At 42.4% G+C, this 20,969-nt stretch overlaps 1 protein-coding gene and 1 non-coding gene across 17 annotated transcripts in view; both read right to left on the reverse strand.

Annotated features, from left to right (window-relative positions):
* The window catches only part of LOC137357516 (dystrobrevin beta), a 580,754-nt gene that overhangs the window by 332,421 nt on the left and 227,364 nt on the right, over window positions 1-20,969 (reverse strand). For all 16 annotated transcript variants that reach the window (XM_068023985.1, XM_068023970.1, XM_068023952.1 and 13 more), the window contains one exon: window positions 9,147-9,252. In XM_068023985.1, the coding sequence (XP_067880086.1) occupies window positions 9,147-9,252 (106 nt within the window). The remainder of the gene's footprint in view (window positions 1-9,146; window positions 9,253-20,969) is intronic.
* On the reverse strand, window positions 13,263-13,334 carry trnad-guc (transfer RNA aspartic acid (anticodon GUC)). The gene has a single exon. It is a non-coding gene; the product is annotated as a tRNA-Asp (tRNA).

The following is a 20,969-nucleotide window of genomic DNA, read 5'->3' on the forward strand; positions in this document are numbered from 1 at the left end:
CATTATCCCTGAAGTGAGGCAGGTAAACCTGTAGTTATAGATACAGGAGCCACCCAAACTCTTCTGTTGCGAAAAGACATAATTTTCCCACCAGAGAGCGCACTGAATGCCAAGGTTTTAGTGAATGGAATTGGCAGGGAGTATATACCCATACCTTTGTATTGGGTGCACCTGATCTAATATCTGGAACGGTAACTGTCGGAGTTGTCCATTGTTTGCCTGCAGACAGAATTGACCTATTCCTGGGGAATCATTTGGCTGGTAGTAGTTTCTCCAATAGTCACGGGAAAACTAAGTGAAGTTAGAGACAGAACAGTTGCATGAAAAGGTTCAAAAAAATTTTCCTTCATGTGTAGTAACCCGAGCAATGGCTAAACAAATTCCATTGTCTGAGGTAAAATTGGCACCACAGACAGATAGTGAAATATCTGCAACATTCATTGGGGATTTGGATAATCCGAAGGAAATGTACAGTAAGCCTTCTCTGATCAAGGCTCAGAAAACCGATCCAGAGTTAAATAAAGTGGCACAATCAGCTCTAACTGAAGCTGAGGCAAAAGGAGTTCCAGAAGGCTATTATATTAAAAATGGGATTCTGATGAGGAAGTGGAGACCTCCTCACAGACCTGCAGATGAAGAATGGACAGTTGTTCACCAGATAGTGGTACCGCCCTAGTATCATTGGGAACTATTAAGGATAGCCCATGAAATTCCTATAGCGGGTCATGTGGAGTTCTGGAAGACCCGATCATGGATAAGTCGACATTTTTACTGGCCAGGTCTTTCCAAGGACGTGGTGCAGTTTTGTAAAACATGCCATACATGCCAGGTTGTGGGAAAATGGCAACCTGTCATAAAGCCGGCACCTCTAATTCCCATACCAGTTTTTGGGTGTTGGTAGACTGTGTAGGACCTTTATCAAAAACAATAGCGGGACACCAATATATACTCACTATCATGGATATGTATACTCAGTTCCCAGAGGCCATTCTGTTCAGAATAATTTCTGCTAAGGTAGTGGTAGAGAAGTTAACCCAGTTCTTCACTCAATATGGATCACCGAGATTCAGTCGGATCAAGGTTCCAATTTTATGTCTAAAATTTTTCAGCAAGTTATGGGTAATTTGCATATTACACATTCATGTCTTCATCATACTACCCACCGACACAAGGAGCTTTAGAAAGATCCATCAAACCCTCAAAACAATGATCAGGGCATACTGTCATGAATATCCCCCTGATTAGGATAAAGGACTAGAATTTCTTCTGTTTGCCACTCGAGATTCACCTAATGAATCTACCGGTTTTAGTCCTTTTGAGTTAGTTTATGGACATGAGATAAGAGGTCCTCTCAAACTGAATAAAAGGTTTTTAGAACAGAGGGACAAATCCTCTGTGCTACATTATGTATCTGTGTGTCAGGAACAGCTCACAAGAGCCTGCAAAATGGTTCAGGAACACCTGAAAGCTTCCCAAACAACCATGAAGAAATGGGCAGACAAGCATGCCAAGACCCGAATATTTCAACCAGGGGATGAAGTGTTAGTATTACTGCCTTTACAGGATGAACCGCTGAAAGCACGGTTCAGTGGTCAAGAGAATTGGTAAAGGAAATTATTTGATTGACACCACAGATCACTGGAAAAAGAATCGGCTGTGTCATGTCAATATGTTGAAACAATATCATCGCTGGAAGGAGGTTAAGCAAGAACAGGTATGTCAGCTAGGAAGGACAGGGAAGAATGAAAGGGATAGTGAGGATGAGGCAGAAGGAGGCCTAGACAATTCTCAAATTGAACCTCCTACTATCCGATTAGCTAATACTAAATTGTTAGGGAGATTGGACAATATGCTTTCATATTTAGATGCAGAACGATGAGAAGACCTAACAAGGCTACTCACAGCATTTAAAGAAGTCTGTAGGGACAAACTAGGATGTATAGCCTTAGCCACACATGATGTGGAAGTAGCAGAATCCTCTCCTATTAAACAGCAACCTTATCACTTAAGTGCAGAGAAACAGGTCCAGGTAAAAGCAGAAATTCAATACATGCTGGAAAACCACCTAATTGAACCCAGTCAAAGCAGCTGGAGTTCCACAGTGGTATTAGTGACTAAACCTGATGGTTCAACTAGGATCTGCATAGACTACAGAAAGGTTAAAGCAGTAACAAAGGCAGACTCCTACCCATTCCCATGCTTGGAAGACTGGATTGAAAGAGTGGACAGTGCCATGCTTCTTACAAAAATAGATCTGTGAAAGGGATACTAGAAGGTTCCTTTAACACCTCGAGCTAAAGAAATATCAGTCTTTGTCACACTAGACGATCACACAATGCTGAGTGATGCCATTTGGGCTAAAAAAAATGCCCCAGCCACTTTTCAGAGATTAATGAACCAAGTGGTAGCCAGTGTTGCTAATTGTGTGGTTTACCTTGACCATGTGCTGGTATACAGTGTTACGACAAGATGAGAAAGGTGTCTAGGGGTCTTTTACTGTCTTCACCTGGTCTTATTGTAACAGGGTTTAATTTATAAACACACTGTATTTTGAGCTCCCCCCTTTGTGAATCCTTATTCACAGCTTTCCAATGATAAGGCAAATAAATGAGCACACCATGTTTTCTTTAGAAGAAAAGTGAAATTTATTAAAACTTAAACTCTAATACGGTTAACGCCTACGGATATACGATGCATGCACACGTGATACACACATGCAAACAGGGACAGAAAAGAGAAGAAAAATAAAGTGGAGAGGTTTGAAGCAGTCTCTAAAAGGGGGTTTCTTGTTACTGTTTGTGCTTCCAGCTTGCTGTAGAGTCCTTGATTGTAGACAGCTCTTACTTTTCATTGGAGCCCAGTATTCTTCTTAAACCTTGTTCACTGGAGGAGACTTTTCTCTCTTGGGGTTCATATGTCTTCAATGGTTTCCAAAGCTGGTTGAGAACGAGATGAGAGCAGACAGGAGAGTGATGTTCTCAGTCCAGGAGCTAACAGCCTTCTGATTTCAAAATCCCTGTTGGAAGCTCAAATTCAAAAATACTCCAACAGTCAGTCATGTGACCAAACTGGCCTGACCACATCGGTTTGTGTATTCGGCCATCTTCGTAGTTAACCTGGAATGCTTCAATGTCTGGTAATCAAAAGTCCATTGTGGATTAAATTGGAGCAGGGAATAGCTCCTTTGTCTGTTGATATGCTAATGTCTCTCTTGAGCCAAAGTTTCCAATTCTTTTTTAAAGCAAGTTCTTTCTTCACCATCAGCAGTTTAAAATTCATGTTCATGTGGCGAAATTAATTTTCCTCATTCTTGGCAGGTGGGGGCTTGCCTGACATCAGTGGCACTAGAAAGGACCACTTGAAACAACGAGAAGCTCAGTTTAGAAAATTACAATCAGCTGCTTTAGTAATAAACCTTGCCAAAAGTGAATTTGCAAGTGACAGTAATCTACCTCGGGCATATAGTAGGGCAAGGACAGTGTTGGCAAGAACAGCAAACATACAAGCACTGGTGGAATTCCCTACCCCTAAGACTATATGAGAAATCATGAGCTTTTGGGGGGGGGGGGGGATGTATGATTTCTACTGCAAGTTAGTTTTCAATTTTAGTACTATAGCTGCTCCACTGACAGATTTGCTATAAAAAAAAAACCAAGGTAGTGTGGTCAGGGGAGTGCCAAGTATCTTTTGAGAGGCTGAAAGCCATTTTGATTAATGAACCAGAGTTGGCTGCTCCAATTTTCACAAAGCCCTTCAAGGTAGAAATTGATGCGAGTGACCTGGGGTCGGTGCAGTTCCGTTACAAGATGATGCATCAGGTATAGAAAGGCCAGTGGGATATTTTTCCAAAAAGCTAAACCGACATCAAAAAAGATATTCAACAGTGGAAAAAGAAACCTTGGGTTTTATTGGGTTTTAAGCATATTGAAGTCTATATCCGCCATTTCTACTGAGAGACACTGGTATATATTGATCATAACCCCCTAAACTTTGTGGAAAAATTTAAAAACCAGAATGCCAGACTATACTGATGGATTGTGGATGCTTTATCTAGAACTTAATTTTGCTTTGAGATATCTGAGTGCAAAGATGGGACAAAGCAAAACTGTATAGCAAAGAGTGAATGAGTATGAGTGTGAAAATGTGTTTTCAAATTTTTCATCTTTTTTCCCACACTTTGTAATGAAATGCATTTAAAAATAGTGTTTAATTCCTCCAAGGGGTGGGGTGTCACGAGTGCTTCCATTTTTCTTTTGTTGAATGATGAGTATTTGTATGTTAAAACTGACAAAAGATTCCATAGATGCCGAAACTTTGTGTTTTTTTTTTAAAGTCATCAGAAGGTCTTCTGGACTGAGCCTGTAAATAACCAATTACTGGAAGAATCAAGGAGTGCTAAAAACAAGCCCTTACTGGAAGGCACCTGTCTTCAGATAATTACCTAGCAGGGTTTTCTTTGACTTGGGAAAAGATGTTTACAAAGATGTGACAGGTCTAGATTTGTAGTGGTCAGGAGGCTTGACTCTTGTGACATTGTTTTTGGTTTCGCTTTGGACAGCCAGTTGGGGATATGGACAACGGTTTAAAAACACAGTTGGAGAAAACTTGCCAAGTGAGCAACCCCAACTCAGTCTGTTCCAGTCCTTTGAAAGCCTGCCAGTTTTTCCAACTCTGAGAAGAAAATGCAAGAAACAGACTGAAACTGTTGCTGCATTTGTCCTGGGAAGCCTGCCCAAGCTAATCTTCAATATCACCAGACAAGGACTGTTCTAGGAAGATCCCAGCGACAGCCGTCGACCGGTACTTGTAACACCAAACCACAACAAAGGACATCTGACATCTTTCCGTACCTTTTTTTTCCTTCAAGAATTGGCAAGTATCTGGCCAAAGTATTCTTTTTGTCTGTTTTTGTTTGTACTAGACCTGTAAAGTGTAAAACTTTTTATTTGGTTAACGAGTGTATATGTGCGTGCGTGCATGTGTGTGTGTGTGTGTGTGAGGGACCCAAGGTAAAAAGGGAACTTTTATATTTCAATCTGTGTGTTTATGCTTTGCTTCATTACTGGTTAAGACTTGTTTTATAATAAACTGATAATTTTGCTGTTTACTAAAAAAACCTGGTTGGTGAATTTTACTCTGGGCTAAAATTAGGGTCTATAATTGACCGTATCAGTAACTGGGAAAAACATTTAAATCTATGTTGTGACCCATGGAGAAGTGGAACTAGAAAAACAGTGCACTCCTCCCATCTCAGTCGTATCATGTGCCACAGGGATCAGTGCTGGGCCTCAACCTTTTACAATTTATATAAATGATTTGAATTAAGGTACTGAAGGGTATGGTTGCTAAATTTGCTGATGACACAAAGATAGGTAGGAAACTAAGTTGTGAAGAGGACATAAGGAAGCTACAAAGGGATATAGATAGGTTAAGTGAGTGGGAAAAGATCTGGCAAATGGAGTATAATGTGGGAAAATGTGAAATTGTCCATTTTGGCAGGAAGAATAAAAAAAGCATATTATCTAAATGGTGAGAGATTGCAGAGTTCTGAGATGCAGAGGTATCTAGGTGTCCTACTGCATCAATCGCAAAAGGTTAGTGTGCAGCTACAGCAAATAATTAGGAAAGGTAATAGAAAGTTATTATTTATTGCGAGGGGAATTGAATACAAAAGTAGGGAGGTTATGCTTCAGATATACAGCGCATTGGTGAGACCACATCTGGAGTACTGTATAGGGCCCCTTATTTAAGGAAGGATGTAAATGCATTGGAAACAGTTTATTTTATTTAGAGATACAGCACTGAAACAGGCCCTTCGGCCCACCGAGTCTGTGCCGACCATCAACTACCCATTTATACTAATCCTACATTAATCCCATATTCCTACCACATCCCCACCTTCCCTCAATTCTCCGACAACCTACCTACACTAGGGGCAAGTTACAATGGCCAATTTACCTATCAACCTGCAAGTCTTTGGCTGCGGGATGAAACTGGAGCACCCGGCAAAAACCTACGCGGTCACAGGGAGAACTTGCAAACTCCGCACAGGGAGTACCCAGAATCGAACCCCGGTCACTGGAGCTGTGAGGCTGCGGTGCTAACCACTGCGCCGCCCATACTAGACTAATACCTGGAATAGGCGGGTTGTCTTATGTGGAAAGGTTGGGCAGGCTAGGCTTGTATCCGCTGGAATATAGAAGAGTAAGAGGCGTCTTGATTGCAACATAAGATTCTGAGGGATCTTGACAGGGTGGATGTGGGAGAATCTAGAACTAGGGGTCACTATTTAAAAATAAGGGGTCACCCATTTAAGACAGAAATGAGAAGAATTTTTTCTCACAAAGGATTGGGAGTCTTTGGAACTCTCTTCCTCAAAAAGCAGTGGAAGCAGAGTCTTTACATATTTTTAAGGCAGACGTAGATAGATTCTTGATAAGCAAGGGGGTGAAAGGTTATTGGGAGTGGGCGGGAATGTAGAGTAATCTGTTCAGCCATGAACTTATTGAATGGCAGAGGAGGTTCAAGGGGCCAGGGGCCCACTCCTGCTCCTAATTCATTTGTTCGTATGGTCATATGGGGCGCCAATCAAGCGAGCTGCTTTGCCCTTGATGGTATCGAGCTTTCTGAGCATTGGAGCTGCACCCACCCAGGCAAATGAAGAGCATTCCATCACACTCCTGACTTGTGCCTTGTAGATGGTGGGCAAGCATTGTGAGACAGGTGGTGAGTTACTCGCTGCAGAATTCCTAGCCTCTCACCTGCTCTTATAGGCACAGCATTTATGTGGCAGGTCCAGTTCAGTTTCTGGTCAATGGTAGCACCCCAGGATGTTGACAGTGGGGGGTTCAGCAATGTTAATGCCATTGAACATTAAGGGCAGATGATTAGATTCTCTATTGTTTGAGATGGTCATTGCTTGGCACTTGTGTGGTACAAATGTTACTTGCCACTTATCAGCCCAAGCCTGGATGTTGTCCAGGTCTTGCTGCATCTGGACATGGGCTGCTTCAGTATCTGAGGAGTCGCAAATGGTGAACATTGTGCAATCATCAGTAAATATTCCCACTTCTGACATTATGATGGAGGGAAGTTCATTGATAAAGCAGCTGAAGATGATTGGACCTAGGATCCTACCCTGAGGAACTCCTGCAGTGATGTTCTGGGACTGAGATGATTGACCTCCAACAACCACAAACATCTTCCTTTGTGCTAGGTATAACTTCAACCAACGGAGAGTTTTCCCTGATTTCCACTGACTCCAGTTTTGCTGGGGCTCCTTGATGCCACACTCAGTCAAATGCTGCCTTGATGTTAAGGGCAGTCACTCTCACCTCACCTCTTGAGTTCAGCTCTTTTGTCCATGTTTGAACCAAGTCTGTAATGAGGTCAGGAGCTGAGTGGCCCTGGAGGAACCTAAACTGAGCATCAGTGAGTATGTTATTGCTGAGCAAATGCCACTTGATAGCACTGTCAACGATCCCTTCCATCACTTTGCTGATGATCGAGAGTAGACTGATAGGAAGGTAATTGGCCAAGTTGGATTTGTCCTACTTTTTGTGGACAAACCATACCTGGGCAATTTTTCACATTGCTGGGTAGATGCCAGTGTTGTAGCTGTACTGGAACAGCTTGGCTAGGGGCGCGGCTAGTTCTGGAGCACAAGTCTTCAGTACTATTGCCGGGATGTTGTCAGGGCCCATAACCTTTGCAGTATCCAGTACTGTCAGTCGTTTCTTGATATCACGCGGAGTGAATCGGATTGTCGGATTGCCTGAAGACTGGCATCTGTGATGCTGGGGACCTCAGGAGGAGGCTGAGATGGATCATCCACTCAGCACTTCTGGCAGAAAATGGATGCAACTGCTTCCGCATTGTCTTCTGCACTGATGTGCTGGGCTCCCCATCAGTGAGGATGGGGATATTTGTGGAGCCTCCTCCTCCTGTTAGTTGCTTAATGTCCAGCACCATTCACGACTAAATGTGGCAGGACTGCAGAGCTTAGATCTTATCTGTTGGTAGTGGGATTGCTTAGCCTTGTCTATCGCATACCTGGTGTGGCTCCTGGCATGCCCGCCTGCACTCTTCATTGAACCAGGGTTGGTCCCCCAGCTTGATGGTAATGGTAGAGTGGGGGATATGCCAGGCCATGAGATTACAGATTGTGGTCGAATGCAATTGAATACTGACATGAATAAAAGCAAAATACTGCGGATGCTGGAAATCTGAAACAAAAACAAGAAATGCTGGATTCACTCAGCAGGTCTGGCAGCATCTGTGGAAAGAGAAGCAGAGTTAACGTTTCGGGTCAGTGACCCTTCTTCGGAGTTCCGAAGAAGGGTCACTGACCCGAAACGTTAACTCTGCTTCTCTTTCCACAGATGCTGCCAGACCTGCTGAGTGAATCCAGCATTTCTTGTTTTTGTTTTGAATACTGACATGGTCTATTTTGAGTAAGGTCTGGGGCAGGAAAGAGGGAGGAGCGGGCACTACAAGGCCCACTCCCTCTATTATGGCCATTAGCCAGGCATCCCACAACTGCCCTGGCAAATATATCACCGCCCTCTTGCCAATACCTGGGTTCAGCAGCACTTCAGGTGAGAGGCAAAAAAATCTGCCCATTTCCCTCGGCTGCATTCCTCACTAATTTAAATGCAGTAGGGCAGTCAAGGGTCAAGTGGCCAAGTCCATTCTGGTCACTACAATATCTGAACCACATGACTAGATTTTAATGCCCAATAAAGCTTTGCAGTTGGACACCAAGGATATTTTTTTTGATTGAGCAACTTGTATTTTCCCCAGCAATACCTTCCAGTCATTTGCAAAGCTGTTCAGGGCTGAGATTCAAGACCTGAAGAAATGCACTAAGAAAACAGAACAAAAAGACAAACAAAAATCACCCTTGCGTGCTGTGATGTTGCCTTTGAATGTTTTTCGGTGTGTTAAAGTAATTAAGATCCTTTTAATGTGCATATGTATTTTTGTTTATTTGTGTTTTGACAATACAATGCAGTACCTTACATAGTCATGTTCAAACATTGGTCACCACTGGTTAAATTGAGATAAGACAGAGACTAATTTTCATTGCAAATAGTTTCTAAATATGTTAATTTTGCTATTTAACATATAATCTTTCAAACACTTACCATTTTCCACATTGGCAAGTCTGTGCATAAGTGGTAACCAGACCAGGCACTGTGGAGGAGGGTCAGCCATCATTGTATCCAAAAACATATTTAAGGTAATTTTTTTCTGTGAATTAAGAATATGAATGTTAGTTCATTTAATTTGGCATGCAGTACATAAAAAGAGTAATTTACTGTAAAAGATAACATCCGATTTATTTAGTACTATGTACCGGTACATTTATGTACAAGACTGGAAATGTATATCCCTATTTGAAGCTATTTGTTGCATGGGTTATGTCCTTTCTCACATTTCCCTCCCAGCAAAACAATTGCTCCACCCCATTCTTCCACTGCAGTCAAGTGGCAACTTTCCAACATTACTTCAATTCTGTTTCTAAGCTATTTTGTTTGAAGGTAAAGGCAAGCCACACTTTTCAAATGCAACCATTTGGTGTGATAGTTTTTTTTTAACCCTGTGACTGATTAATAGGTCCTTTTGAATTTAACCGTTATTTAGAATAAATGAAGCCCCGATAACTATTATATCAGGGCCTGTTAGCCTGCGGTGCTCGAATCAGTCTATTTTGCTAGGAGCTTCAATACACAGTTTGGCCGCAAACTTCCTTTGGCACTAATCAGCCAGGATTGCAATGGTACCTGAACAAAATTGGGCAGCACCTCGATAAATTATGACCCAGCCCACTTATCCTGACATGGCACGGATGCATAAAATCACCATCTGCTCCAACCATAGCCCATGACATTGGAAAAGCAAGGAACCTTGCCAGGAATCTTCATCTCTGGTCTCCTGTCTGTCCAGCAACCTAGAGGTCAGGCTAAATTCAGTGTGCATGTCAGCTAAAGGACAGAACAGAGCTGAGGTCCTAGTCAGAAGGGCCTTGGAAGTAGCAGCAACTTTGTTCTCTGATTAGCCTTTTGCTGAAGAGATTGATCAGCTATTTATTTCTTTTAAATAAAAAAAAAATCACTGCTTGTATACTTACACACCACTAGATTATTCCAAGGCATACAATAGGAAATGCTGGAAAACCAGAGCTGGACAGTAAGCAACTTACGTTTTCAGAGATGAAATGTCTCAAAGTGTCGATAAATAAGAAATCAAACTATTATGCATCACAGCCATCTATTTCTACACATGAATATTCACAAAATGACAGAGCATTTTGACACGATTCATTTAGTTTGGAGCCAATCATGCATCTCAAATGAAAATATGAAACTGTAAATTGACATGTACAGTAAGCTAGGCTTTCCTCCAGGCCAACAATAGAAGATGCATTGCCAGCAATGGCAGTGGAAAAATTTCTACCACCCCAGAGACAGGCTTGCATTTATCTAGTGCCTTTCACAATCTCAGGAAGTCCCAAACCAATAAAGTGCTTTTGAAGTGTAATCGCAGTTGCAACGGAAGGAAATGTGGCAATTAGTCCACAGCAAGCTCCCACAAACAGCAAAGAAGTACGTGGCCAGATAATCTGGGTTTTTTTTTTAAGGTGTTGGTTGAGGGACAAATTTTGGCCAGAACACCAGAAGAACTCCCAGTATTTTTTTTAAATGCTGCTATGGATTTTATTTTTTACATCCAGATGACAGTGCAGACCGAGGTCCTGGTTTAATATCTGAAAAATGGCAGCTCAGACAATGCCTCAGCACTAAAATTGTACGTTCAAATCAGAATTGGGGGTTGACCCCACAACCTTCTGCCTCAGAGGCAAGACTGCTCCCGCTGAGTCAAGGCTTACACCATGGCCCGATTTTGTGGTCAGCGGCAAACGAATGGCACTTGTCATTTATTACATTGACAGCTGCCCATAGACTATTCATGGGCTTTTACACAGCAACTTCGGACAATTAGAGAGCCATTTCAGGGCAGTGCCCTCTGGAGGGGATCTGTGGTCTGTGAAAGCAAGGCAAACACAGCGTGCTTCCTCAACCAGATTGAAGAATCTTCACTTAGACATGTAGAGTCTAAACCAGAAGTGCAACTTATAATAATTAATACATTTTAATATCACATACAGAATGTGAAATAAACAGTCCCATATTCTGGATCCAAATTTAAAATAATGGAATTGTTAGGACCAAGTGAGAAAGGTGTCTGGGAGTCCCTTTTAGCCTTCACCTACTCTTATTGTAACAGGGTTTATGTTTTTCTTTTAAACACACCGTGGATGGAATTTTACGGTGGGAGGACGGGAGCAGGCCTCCTAAGTAAATGTCGGTGGCGAACCCGCTTCCACCTCGCCTGGGGATCCGTTCCATATTATACGTGTCCCCAGGCTTTAATTGTTCTGAGGCGGGACTTCCACCCGCTTGAGGGAGGAAGCCCCCTCTCATTGAGCTGCTGGCCAGTCAGCAGGCCGGCAGCTCTTAGTCCTTGCAGCGCCACCAGAAACGGTGGCCACTGGCTGAGACTGCAGCCCAGCATGCACAGAAGATCCCTGGGAGCCGGGAAGGCAGGTAAGTTGTGATTGCCTTGACGGGGGTAATCGGTCGGGCCCCAGCGAGACAAGGGTAGTCTTTTAGTGGGGGGGGGGTTGGAGGAGAAGGGGGGCATGTTGCTTCTTAGGAGTGGTTGGGGTAGCAGAGACTACCCCCACCCCAGATGATCGGAAGCCACCTGCTTTTGTCAGGCGCTTTTCCCCGGCTCCAGGACGCCCGCTTGCCATGCGTAAAATCCACGTGTAGGCAGACAAAGGCCCTTAGTGGCCGTTAAGTGGGCACTTAAGGGCCTTGATTGGCCTGGAGCGGGCGGGCCGATTTCCCCCCTCCCCATCGCCATAGATCGTTGGGGTGGCGTAAAATTCCGGCCCGTGTTTTTGGCTCCCCCTTGGTGTATCCTTGTTTCGGGACCGGTGACCGTAAGGATTGTCCCTAATTTGTCTGTGGACGGGGTTGACCTGCGCCTAGGTAATGATCTGGCTGACTTATCCGGGCTTTGGTCTTTCATATACTGGCATGTACAGCCACTCTAGTCTCGTGGGCCCTTCTTAATATTTCTCTCCTGTACCTCTGTGGCACCACTCACTGGTGAACTACTGCCCATTCCTTGCCCTCAGGTCTGTGAGGAGGACTCTATTTCACCATCAGTACCTCATTCTTTAAATAGTAGCAATCAGGGACTCCCTCTGCTTCACTTACAGACTGGGCAGCCTGTGCTAACTCTCGCAATATTGGGTCGGCTCGCTGAGCCTCAGCTAGGGAAAATTCATTTAATTCATTCCCTGGGTCTCTTAACTTTCCAAAGAAAGTCTCAGACAGGCAGACCTTCTGGTCATTTGCCTGCGGTGCCAATGCAGTCTCCTCTGGGGCAACTGGTTTGATCATGGCCTGATCCACTACACATTCAGGGAAACTGCAGGGGTCTGTCTCCTGCCACTGCCCTGTCTCTCTGACCTCCTGCGGTCTTTTTTTCACTACTGAGGGGGGGGGGGGGGGGGTGCTACCACCTTCACCCCTGCCAGATCATTACCTAGGAGCAGGTCAACCCCGTCCACAGACAAATTAGGGACAATCCCTACAGTCACCGGTTCTGAAACTAGGTTGCACTCCAGGTGCACCCGATGTACAGGTACAGGCATACACTGCCCTCCAATACCATTCACCACCATTTTGGCGTTCACTGCACTCTCTAGGGAAAGGTCAGGCCTCTTCACACTAAAAGGGATCTGGTGACCCCTGTGTCCCTGAGAATCACTATGGGCTTGCTTGCCCCACTTGAGGGGTATGGGGTTTTATTTTAATTTAATTTTATTTATTTAGAGATACAGCACTGAAACAGGCCCTTCGGCCCACCGAGTCTGTACCGACCAACAACCACCCATTTATACTAACCCTACAGTACTCCCATATTCCCTACCACCTACCTACACTAGGGGCAATTTACATGGCCAATTTACCTATCACCTGTAAGTCTTTGGCTGTGGGAGGAAACCGGAGCACCCGGCAAAAACCCACACAGGCACAGGGAGAACTTTGAAACTCCGCACAGGCAGTACCCAGAATCGAACCCGGGTCCCTGGAGCTGTGAGGCTGCAGTGCTAACCACTGCACCCTTGTGCCGCCCAAAGGTTGACCCTTTCTGCCCTCGGGTGGTCTCAGAAACACTCACGCCTCCCCGTCGGGGAATTGAACCCCGGTCTCCCGCGTGACAGGCTGGGATACTCACCACTATACTAACGAGGAAGCACCATACTTTCCCTTCAGACACAAAACCCTGATAACCTTCATGAATCCTATTAAATTTTTCTGCACTGGCCGCATTAAGCTTCCTGGGTTGCACTCTCACTGCAGTTAAAGCCACAACTTGTTCAGCTGGGCTTTCCACCAGGGTCCCGTCTTCACTGAGTGGGTGTGCCCTGATTAACCCTACAGGTTTTCCCTTTAGTTTCCAGCAGTCAGCTTTTAAATGCCCTGCCTTATTACAATGGAAACACATAGATCTCCAAGTCTCACTCTTGCTCACAGCACCTTCCCTTTTGGCTGGAGGAGGGCCCCCTGTGTCTCCTGCTTTCCCTTCTCTCCCAGGACTGCCTGGGCAGATATCACTTTCCCACCCTTTGTCCTTTTTGGATTTGTGGGGATTATTAGGAAAGGTTCTCCCCTGGGAAACCGCCTTATAAATTGAAGCAAACCAATCGGCCAGAATGGCTACTTGCTGGGCTCCCTGAACCCGCTGCTCCTCTACATAGGATTTTATTGAGAATGGGAGAGCGTTTTTGAATTCCACTAACAGAATTACTTCTCCGAGAGTCTCATAACTGAGCTGTATTTTTAGAGCCCTCAGCCACTGGTCAAAAGCCAGCTGCTTACTTCTTTCAAACCCCGGGAAGTTTGATTAGCTTCCTTTTTGAGGGTTCTAAACTTTTGGCGATAGGCTTTGGGTACTAATTCATACGCCCGGAGAATAACATTTTTGGTCAGTATATAATTTGATGAACTCTCATCTGGCAATAAGGAATAAACCTCATGAGCTTTTCCAGTTAGCTTTCTTTGTAGTAAAAGAGACCAGGTCTCAGCTGGCCATTTTAGCTGCCTTGCCAGTTTCTCAAAAGACACAAAAAACGCTTCCACATCTTGCTCATTGTACTTTGGAATTACTTGGGCGAATTTTAACAATTTTATACCAGCCCTCAATTATGCTCCTCCATATTGGCCATGTTTTCACTGGGGTTACTTTGTCGCCCCCTAGTTAACTCAAACCGCTTCAGCTCGCTTTCTTCGGATTCTTTCTGGAATATTCTTTCTCTATTTCTCTCTTGCTCCTTCTCCTGTCCTTCTTTCTCTCTTTCCTCCCTCTCTATTTCTTCCTGTTCCTTCTCTTTCCTTTTCCTGTTTCTCCCTTTCTCGTTCTCTGTTTCTAATTCAAGTTTCCTTTGTTCCAATTGTATCTTTGCTAGCAGTACCCTGTCTGGGTCTGCTTCTAACACTGCTTCTGCCTCTTCAGATTCAAGGGAAAAATGGTTGGCCACGAGCCTTCAGCGTTCAGACTTCCTAGCCTTGCCACATACAGTGATCCCACACTGCTCAGCCATTTTTCTCAGCTCCTCCATAGACAGTGCTTTTAACTTATCCCAAGTTACTTCATCCTGGCTTGGAGAGCAACTAGCTTCAGTTGCAGACACGTTAGTATTCAATTGCACACGACCACAAGAAAACCAGTATTATTCTTGCTCTTCTTTGATTCGAAACAATTTAGCTTCCCACTTCCAATTTCTCTCGTTTGTCTGAAGATAAAATTCCAGACACTATCACACAAATTTCTGTTACGACCAGGTGAGAAAAGTGTCTAGGGGTACCTTTTAGCCTTCACCTGGTCTTACTGTAGCAGGGTTTATGTTTTTTTTAAAACACACTGTGTTTTTAGCTCCCCCTTGGTGAATTCTTGTTCGCTTTCCAATTACAAGGCAAAGAAATGAGCACAAACAGGCCTTCTTAGGTTTAAAGAAGAAAAGTGAAATTTATTAAAACTTAAACTCTAATTTGGTTAATGCCTATGAATACATGCCGGACCCCACGCTAGCATGCATACGCGATATACACATGCAAACAGAGACAGAAAAGAGAAGAAAAAATAAAGTACAGAGGTTTGAAGCAATATCAGAAGAATTTCTTGTTACTGTGCTTTTAGCTCAATGTCGTCCTTTTGTAGGTACTCTTGCTTTTCGTTGGGTCCCAGTATTCTTCTTGAACCTTGTTCACTGTAGGAGACTTGTCTCTCTTGGGGTTCATGTGTCTTCAATGGGTCTTCAGTTCCGTGAGCAAGCGATGGGAGCAGTCAGGAGAGAGGTTTTTTCAGTCCAGGAGCATACAGCTTTGAGTTTTAAAACTCTGTGGCAAGTTCAAATTCAAGAAAAACTCCAACAGCCAGTTAGTCATGTGACTAAACTGGTCTGACCAGGTCTTTTGTGTATTGGGGAAGCAGGGACTGGTTCCTTTGCTCCAACACTGTCTGCTAGTACGCAAAAAACGTCTTTCGGGTGAGGGCCTGGCAATACCTTGTGATAGGCGCTCTGATCTGCCCCGCAACAATTTTAAGTTTGAATGTTCATGTGGCAAAATTAATGTCTCATTCTTGGCAGGTGGGGCCCTGCATGACAGAATGTATATGGAAAAAGTTTACTGTTTTAATATGTAATCAAAACCTTATTGATTCATGTTCACCCAATTATTACAAATTTCTTTTGAATATTTTTATCAATTTGACTCTGATATTGATTTATGCAGCTGAATGCAGATGAAGAACAATGTGCAATGGTAAACCCATTTCAGTGCATGTTATAATGATACAGTTGTATGTCTCCATTCTGCAAAACCACAATTCAACATCTGACAAATCAGATTACTGCGACTTAAATATGAGGTGCACTTCCTTAGGGCTATTTCAACAGCAAGATGTATTTCACATGTGTGATAACCAATGATGGAGAGTTCAATATTCAAACTACAAAGTGATGATAGTTCTGGGGAAATGGAATCTATCATCTTTCACTTTATCAGAACACATGACTCGATTTCTGACAGGTTGTTGAATTAGAATCCATTTTAAAGAAGCAATTGAAAAAATAGCACCTAGTTCAAAGTACCTGGCACTATTAAACTGTAAATGTTCATGAAGGAAAAAACTATTGAAAAAAAATGAACTAATTTTTAACCTTCCCCACCAAAATGTCCCCAAACTAATTGTAAATTTTCAAATTGAAATAAATTCTTCAACTATTTGAAGTAAATGCTGAAAATACTGTTCTTCTAATACACAACATTTTCACACTGCCCCATGATTCGAGGACATCAAGATAATGCCTATCTCAACATGGAAGAGTTTACCTTCCAGCCGCAGAATCAAGTTTCGCTAAAATCTGAAAAAGCAGTCATCATTTATTAGGGCATCAACAACCTGAATGCGTACAGAATCTTTAAACAGAAAAACATCAGAAAGCACTTCATAATCTACTAGTGGATTGGAGCCAAAGGAGGAGATATGAGGAGGGGTGGCCAAAAGGTTGGTCAAAGTAGTAGTTCGGAAGGAGTGTTTTAAAGGGGGAGAAGGTGGTGGAAAAGCAAAGGAGGTTAGGGAGGAAATTCCAAAGCATGAGGCCTAAGTGGCTGAAAGTATAATTGCCATTGCACGAGCCAAGCGAGACAGCTTAATGCTGACTTAATAAAGTTCTCCTTCAAGAGGCAAAGGATGAGATATTATAAAAAGATTTATAAAGCAGATATAAAAAAGAATAATTCTGGATTTCTGAATATGTGCAGTCCAAGTAGATGCAGACAACATTGCCCTCATGTGGAATTACAAGAACTTCGCATTTGTATTTGCTTTCCATTTCACTCAATCCTTCCTACATTAAAAAAAGTCAAATCAATACAGCACGTTGCAGAGCATAATTATGCAAAAAAATATTTGAGAGTACAAAAGTAAAATTAAATACAGCTTTTGTATGCCAAAACTACCACTGTCATATACACAACATAAGCCAAAATAATTATTTGTATGTTCTTTTTTCATCCACATATGTTAAATGCAACAAGAGTGAACATTTCTTGGACAGAAATTAGACTGAACTAATTCATCTAAATTCAAGTCTAGAATTTTACAGATTGTAAAGTAGTTTCATTATAACAACTCAAGCAATTTCTCAGATTGTTCATTCAGTTCTTTGCCCCATCGAGAAATATCAAAATGAGTCGCAACCAACAGGTCGTGTTCTTTTTTAATTTTGAAAAATTATGTACATTTCTCCCTTTATTGCATATGTTATAAAATGACAGAACAATAATATGCATTCAGGGCCAAAGTAGGAACAAACAAATCCCAAAACTAACCCTGGTGACTGCTCAAAACATAATGGCTTGTGAATATGTGTCAGAATTCCAGCCAGCACTTTTCCTTGGATTTCCTGTTTTGCACTCTTACCAACAGCTGAAATTTGACCCCCTTATCATCTTGAAGAACACAAAATTCAACAACACTTCAACATGAGGAAACGGAATTGGTAATGTTCACTGATCACATCAGTTGATACATTCATATGGGGAGAGGGTGGTCTACAAAACAGGAGTATATCATGGCATCATAGGCCTTTTGGGGAGGGGGAGGGGTGGGGAATGGAAAGGGTTGGCCAAGTGACATTCAAATGCCCAAGTTGCAAGAAACTCCTTTTAAAACACTAGTGGCTATTCCTTCAAGTAGTGTGGGAGAAATACAAATTAAGTACATTCTAGACCAAATCTACCAAGAGCCACCCAAAATATAATAATGTAAAGCTACCAAATTGAGAGATTATAAATAAACAACACATTGAACATGTTGCAAAAGAAGTTCCTTTTTCTCATTCCTCCTTTTAATACGAGCTTGAATACCAAAGCATTCCCAAATAAGCCAGGTGCCTGTCTACAGTTCTTAAGGTTGTGGGTTAAAGCCCCACTATGGACTGGACTGCATAAAAAAATGCTAACAATTCAGTGCAGTATTGGGGGAAAGCTGCACTGCTGCCTGTACTGTCTTTCAGATGGAATGCTAAATTCAGGTCCAGTCTGCCTTGTCCGGTACCTGTAAAAAATCCCATGACACTATTCAAAGGAGAGCAAGTACTTCTCCCAATGTTCTGGCCAACATTCAAATGTTACCACCACCAAATATATTATAGAGTCATTGTGGCACAGGAGGAGGCCATTCAGCCCATCAAGTCCATGCTGGCTCTCTGGAGATTATCGGATTATTCATTGATTTGTTGCTTATGGATCAGCGTGTGCAACTTGGCTGGATAGCAAATTTCAAAATGCTAACACATTTGTTGTAAAGAGCTTTGGGACATCCAAAAATGTGATAAGGTGCCTGTTAGTGAAGGTATTTTTCTTCACACTAGGGCTTTTCTTGCCCACTGGCTGTGCATTTATTCAATGCTTGTTTCAGGATGTTATTAGCCTAGTGGAGGTACCAGAATCATTCAGCACTATGTGAGCACATACAACAGGAAATACGCATGCACTTTCATTTCAAGAAGTGATTTGTTGCCCTGGGCAGACAGATTGGATATATTATTAGCATATCTCCCCATGTCACTGTGAACAGTAAGTCAGAAGATAGACTCTTTTGCCACCCTTGTGACTACATGAATGGTTCTCCCATGGCAGATTTTCTAGTACCACTCACACATCAACTTAAAAAGCACAAAAAGCCTCTTTGAAATTACTGAGGTTTAAACCAGGCTCCTAATTTACTACAGCACTGAAAAAGTTAATAGTGCCATGTAGGCCCCCATGTGTCAAGAATGAGGCACATTAATTTCACCACACGAACGTTGATTTTTAAACTGTTACTGGAGTAAAGAAAGAACTTGCTTTTAAAATAAAAACACCAGACACTTGACTGGAAAGACATCTGCATAATAACAGACAGTAGTTGGAAAGGACAAAGGGGCCATTCCCTGCTCCAATTTAATCCACAATGGACTTTTGATTACCAGACGTTGAAGGTGAAGAAGCTAGCATTCCAGGTTGACTGCTAAGATGCTCCTAATACACAGAAGAGACCTGGTCAAACCAGCCCGTCATGTGACCACCTGCTGGCCAACTAGGGGAGTTTTAAATTGGCCAAAGAGAATTTGGACTCAAAGCTGTTTGCTCCTGGACTGGAAAAGACCTCTCTCCTGTCTGCTCTCATCTCGTTCTCACCAGCTTCGGAATTCACTGAAGACATATGAACCCCAAGAGGGAAAGGTCTCCTACAGTGAACAAGGTTTAAGAATACTGGGCCCCAACAAAAAGCAAGATCTACCTACAAGCAAGGACTACAGTGAGCTCGAAGCACAGCAACAAAAAACTCCCTCTAATTTATTTTTCTTCTGCACTTTTCTGTCTCTACTTGCATGCGCGTATCGCATATGCATGCCAGTGTGGGGCACGGTGTGTATCCGTAGGCATTAACCAAATTAGATTTTAAGTTTAAGTTTTAATAAATTTCACTTTTCTTCTCTAAACCTAAGAAAGCCTGTTTGTGTTCATTTCTTTGCCTTATAATTGGAAAGTGGTGAATAAGGATTCACCAAGGGGGAGCTCAAAACACAGTGTGTTTAAAAAATTAACTCATTACAGTCAGACCAGGTGAAGGCTGAAAGAGACCCTTAGACACCTTTCTCACCTGGTCGTAACAATAGTGTGTGCGTGTGCATGAAAGAGAGAGTGCAAGCACACGTGCGTGTGCATATATTTCTTTACTGTGCTCACTAACTGCCTGCAAAATATTAAGCTTCATAGACTAACAGCAAATATCCAGCTTATTTCTGTTCATAAATGAATAGCACTTGACTAAAGTCATAAGCTCATATGGCAATGAAGTAAACTATAAAAACAAGTATATTTTGTAGGTCATTTCTACAGATTTGAGTTACCTGTCAATATTTTAAGGGCAGTCATTGATAACTTGAGACTTTGCAGGATTTGCAAAGTGAACTCTTGCTTCAGGCATTGAGTTATTGAAAGGTTTTAGTTTTAATTTATTGCACAGTATATTGTGGACTTTTCAAATGTAATGAAAATTGTAAGACATTTAACAAACACAGAAAAAAAAGTGTTAATAAGTTCAAAACAACTTTTATTTTGAAATAACTGAAACCAAGTACAAACATTCAACATCTGTCCCAGCTGCTGCAGAAACACATTTCTGTTCATATTCAGCTATGGTAAAAGAGAAATACTCTTACACTGTTTGCTGTTCGTAAAATCTGTCATGACTATAAATGTAGAAACCTGCTTTGTCTTCGCACTGAAATTTTTTGTTAACTTTAGTGAACAGATGAAAATAGGCCCCATGAATATTGTACAGAGAAATATATTTACCTTTGTTGGAAGTGTTCAAACTATGAGCTAAAAGCTACATTTCATGTGATAAAATCTTGGGGGGGTGGGGGGTGGAATTTTGACAAGGTCGTGCCAATCTGCTGCTGTAACTTTGGTCAGAAAGCCTGAAAGATTAGGAAAACTGCCACAGAAATTTCATGCACGTGAATTGGGAGTGCTGCACGCAGTCCATTGTTCTCAATATATTACTTGACACACTGGAAACCCAGTGTTTGTAGTAAGCATTTTCAAATCAGCTCGACCCCAGGTTAGATGCAGAATAAATCTATCTCAACTGTAACCAACATGCCATACTCCAGTCTATGAATATAATTTCTTTCAGTACTGGTGTGATCGTATTTCCCACTCGTATGGTCTTTGAGTCAAATTGTAGCTAACTTTGTTCTGAACTGAAGACCACTGGCCAACAGGATTGAGATTACACAATTTAATTTTACGTGTGCTTTCACAGTCAGC

Source organism: Heterodontus francisci, chromosome 3 (assembly GCF_036365525.1).
Source record: "Heterodontus francisci isolate sHetFra1 chromosome 3, sHetFra1.hap1, whole genome shotgun sequence".
Classification (NCBI taxonomy): domain Eukaryota; kingdom Metazoa; phylum Chordata; class Chondrichthyes; order Heterodontiformes; family Heterodontidae; genus Heterodontus; species Heterodontus francisci.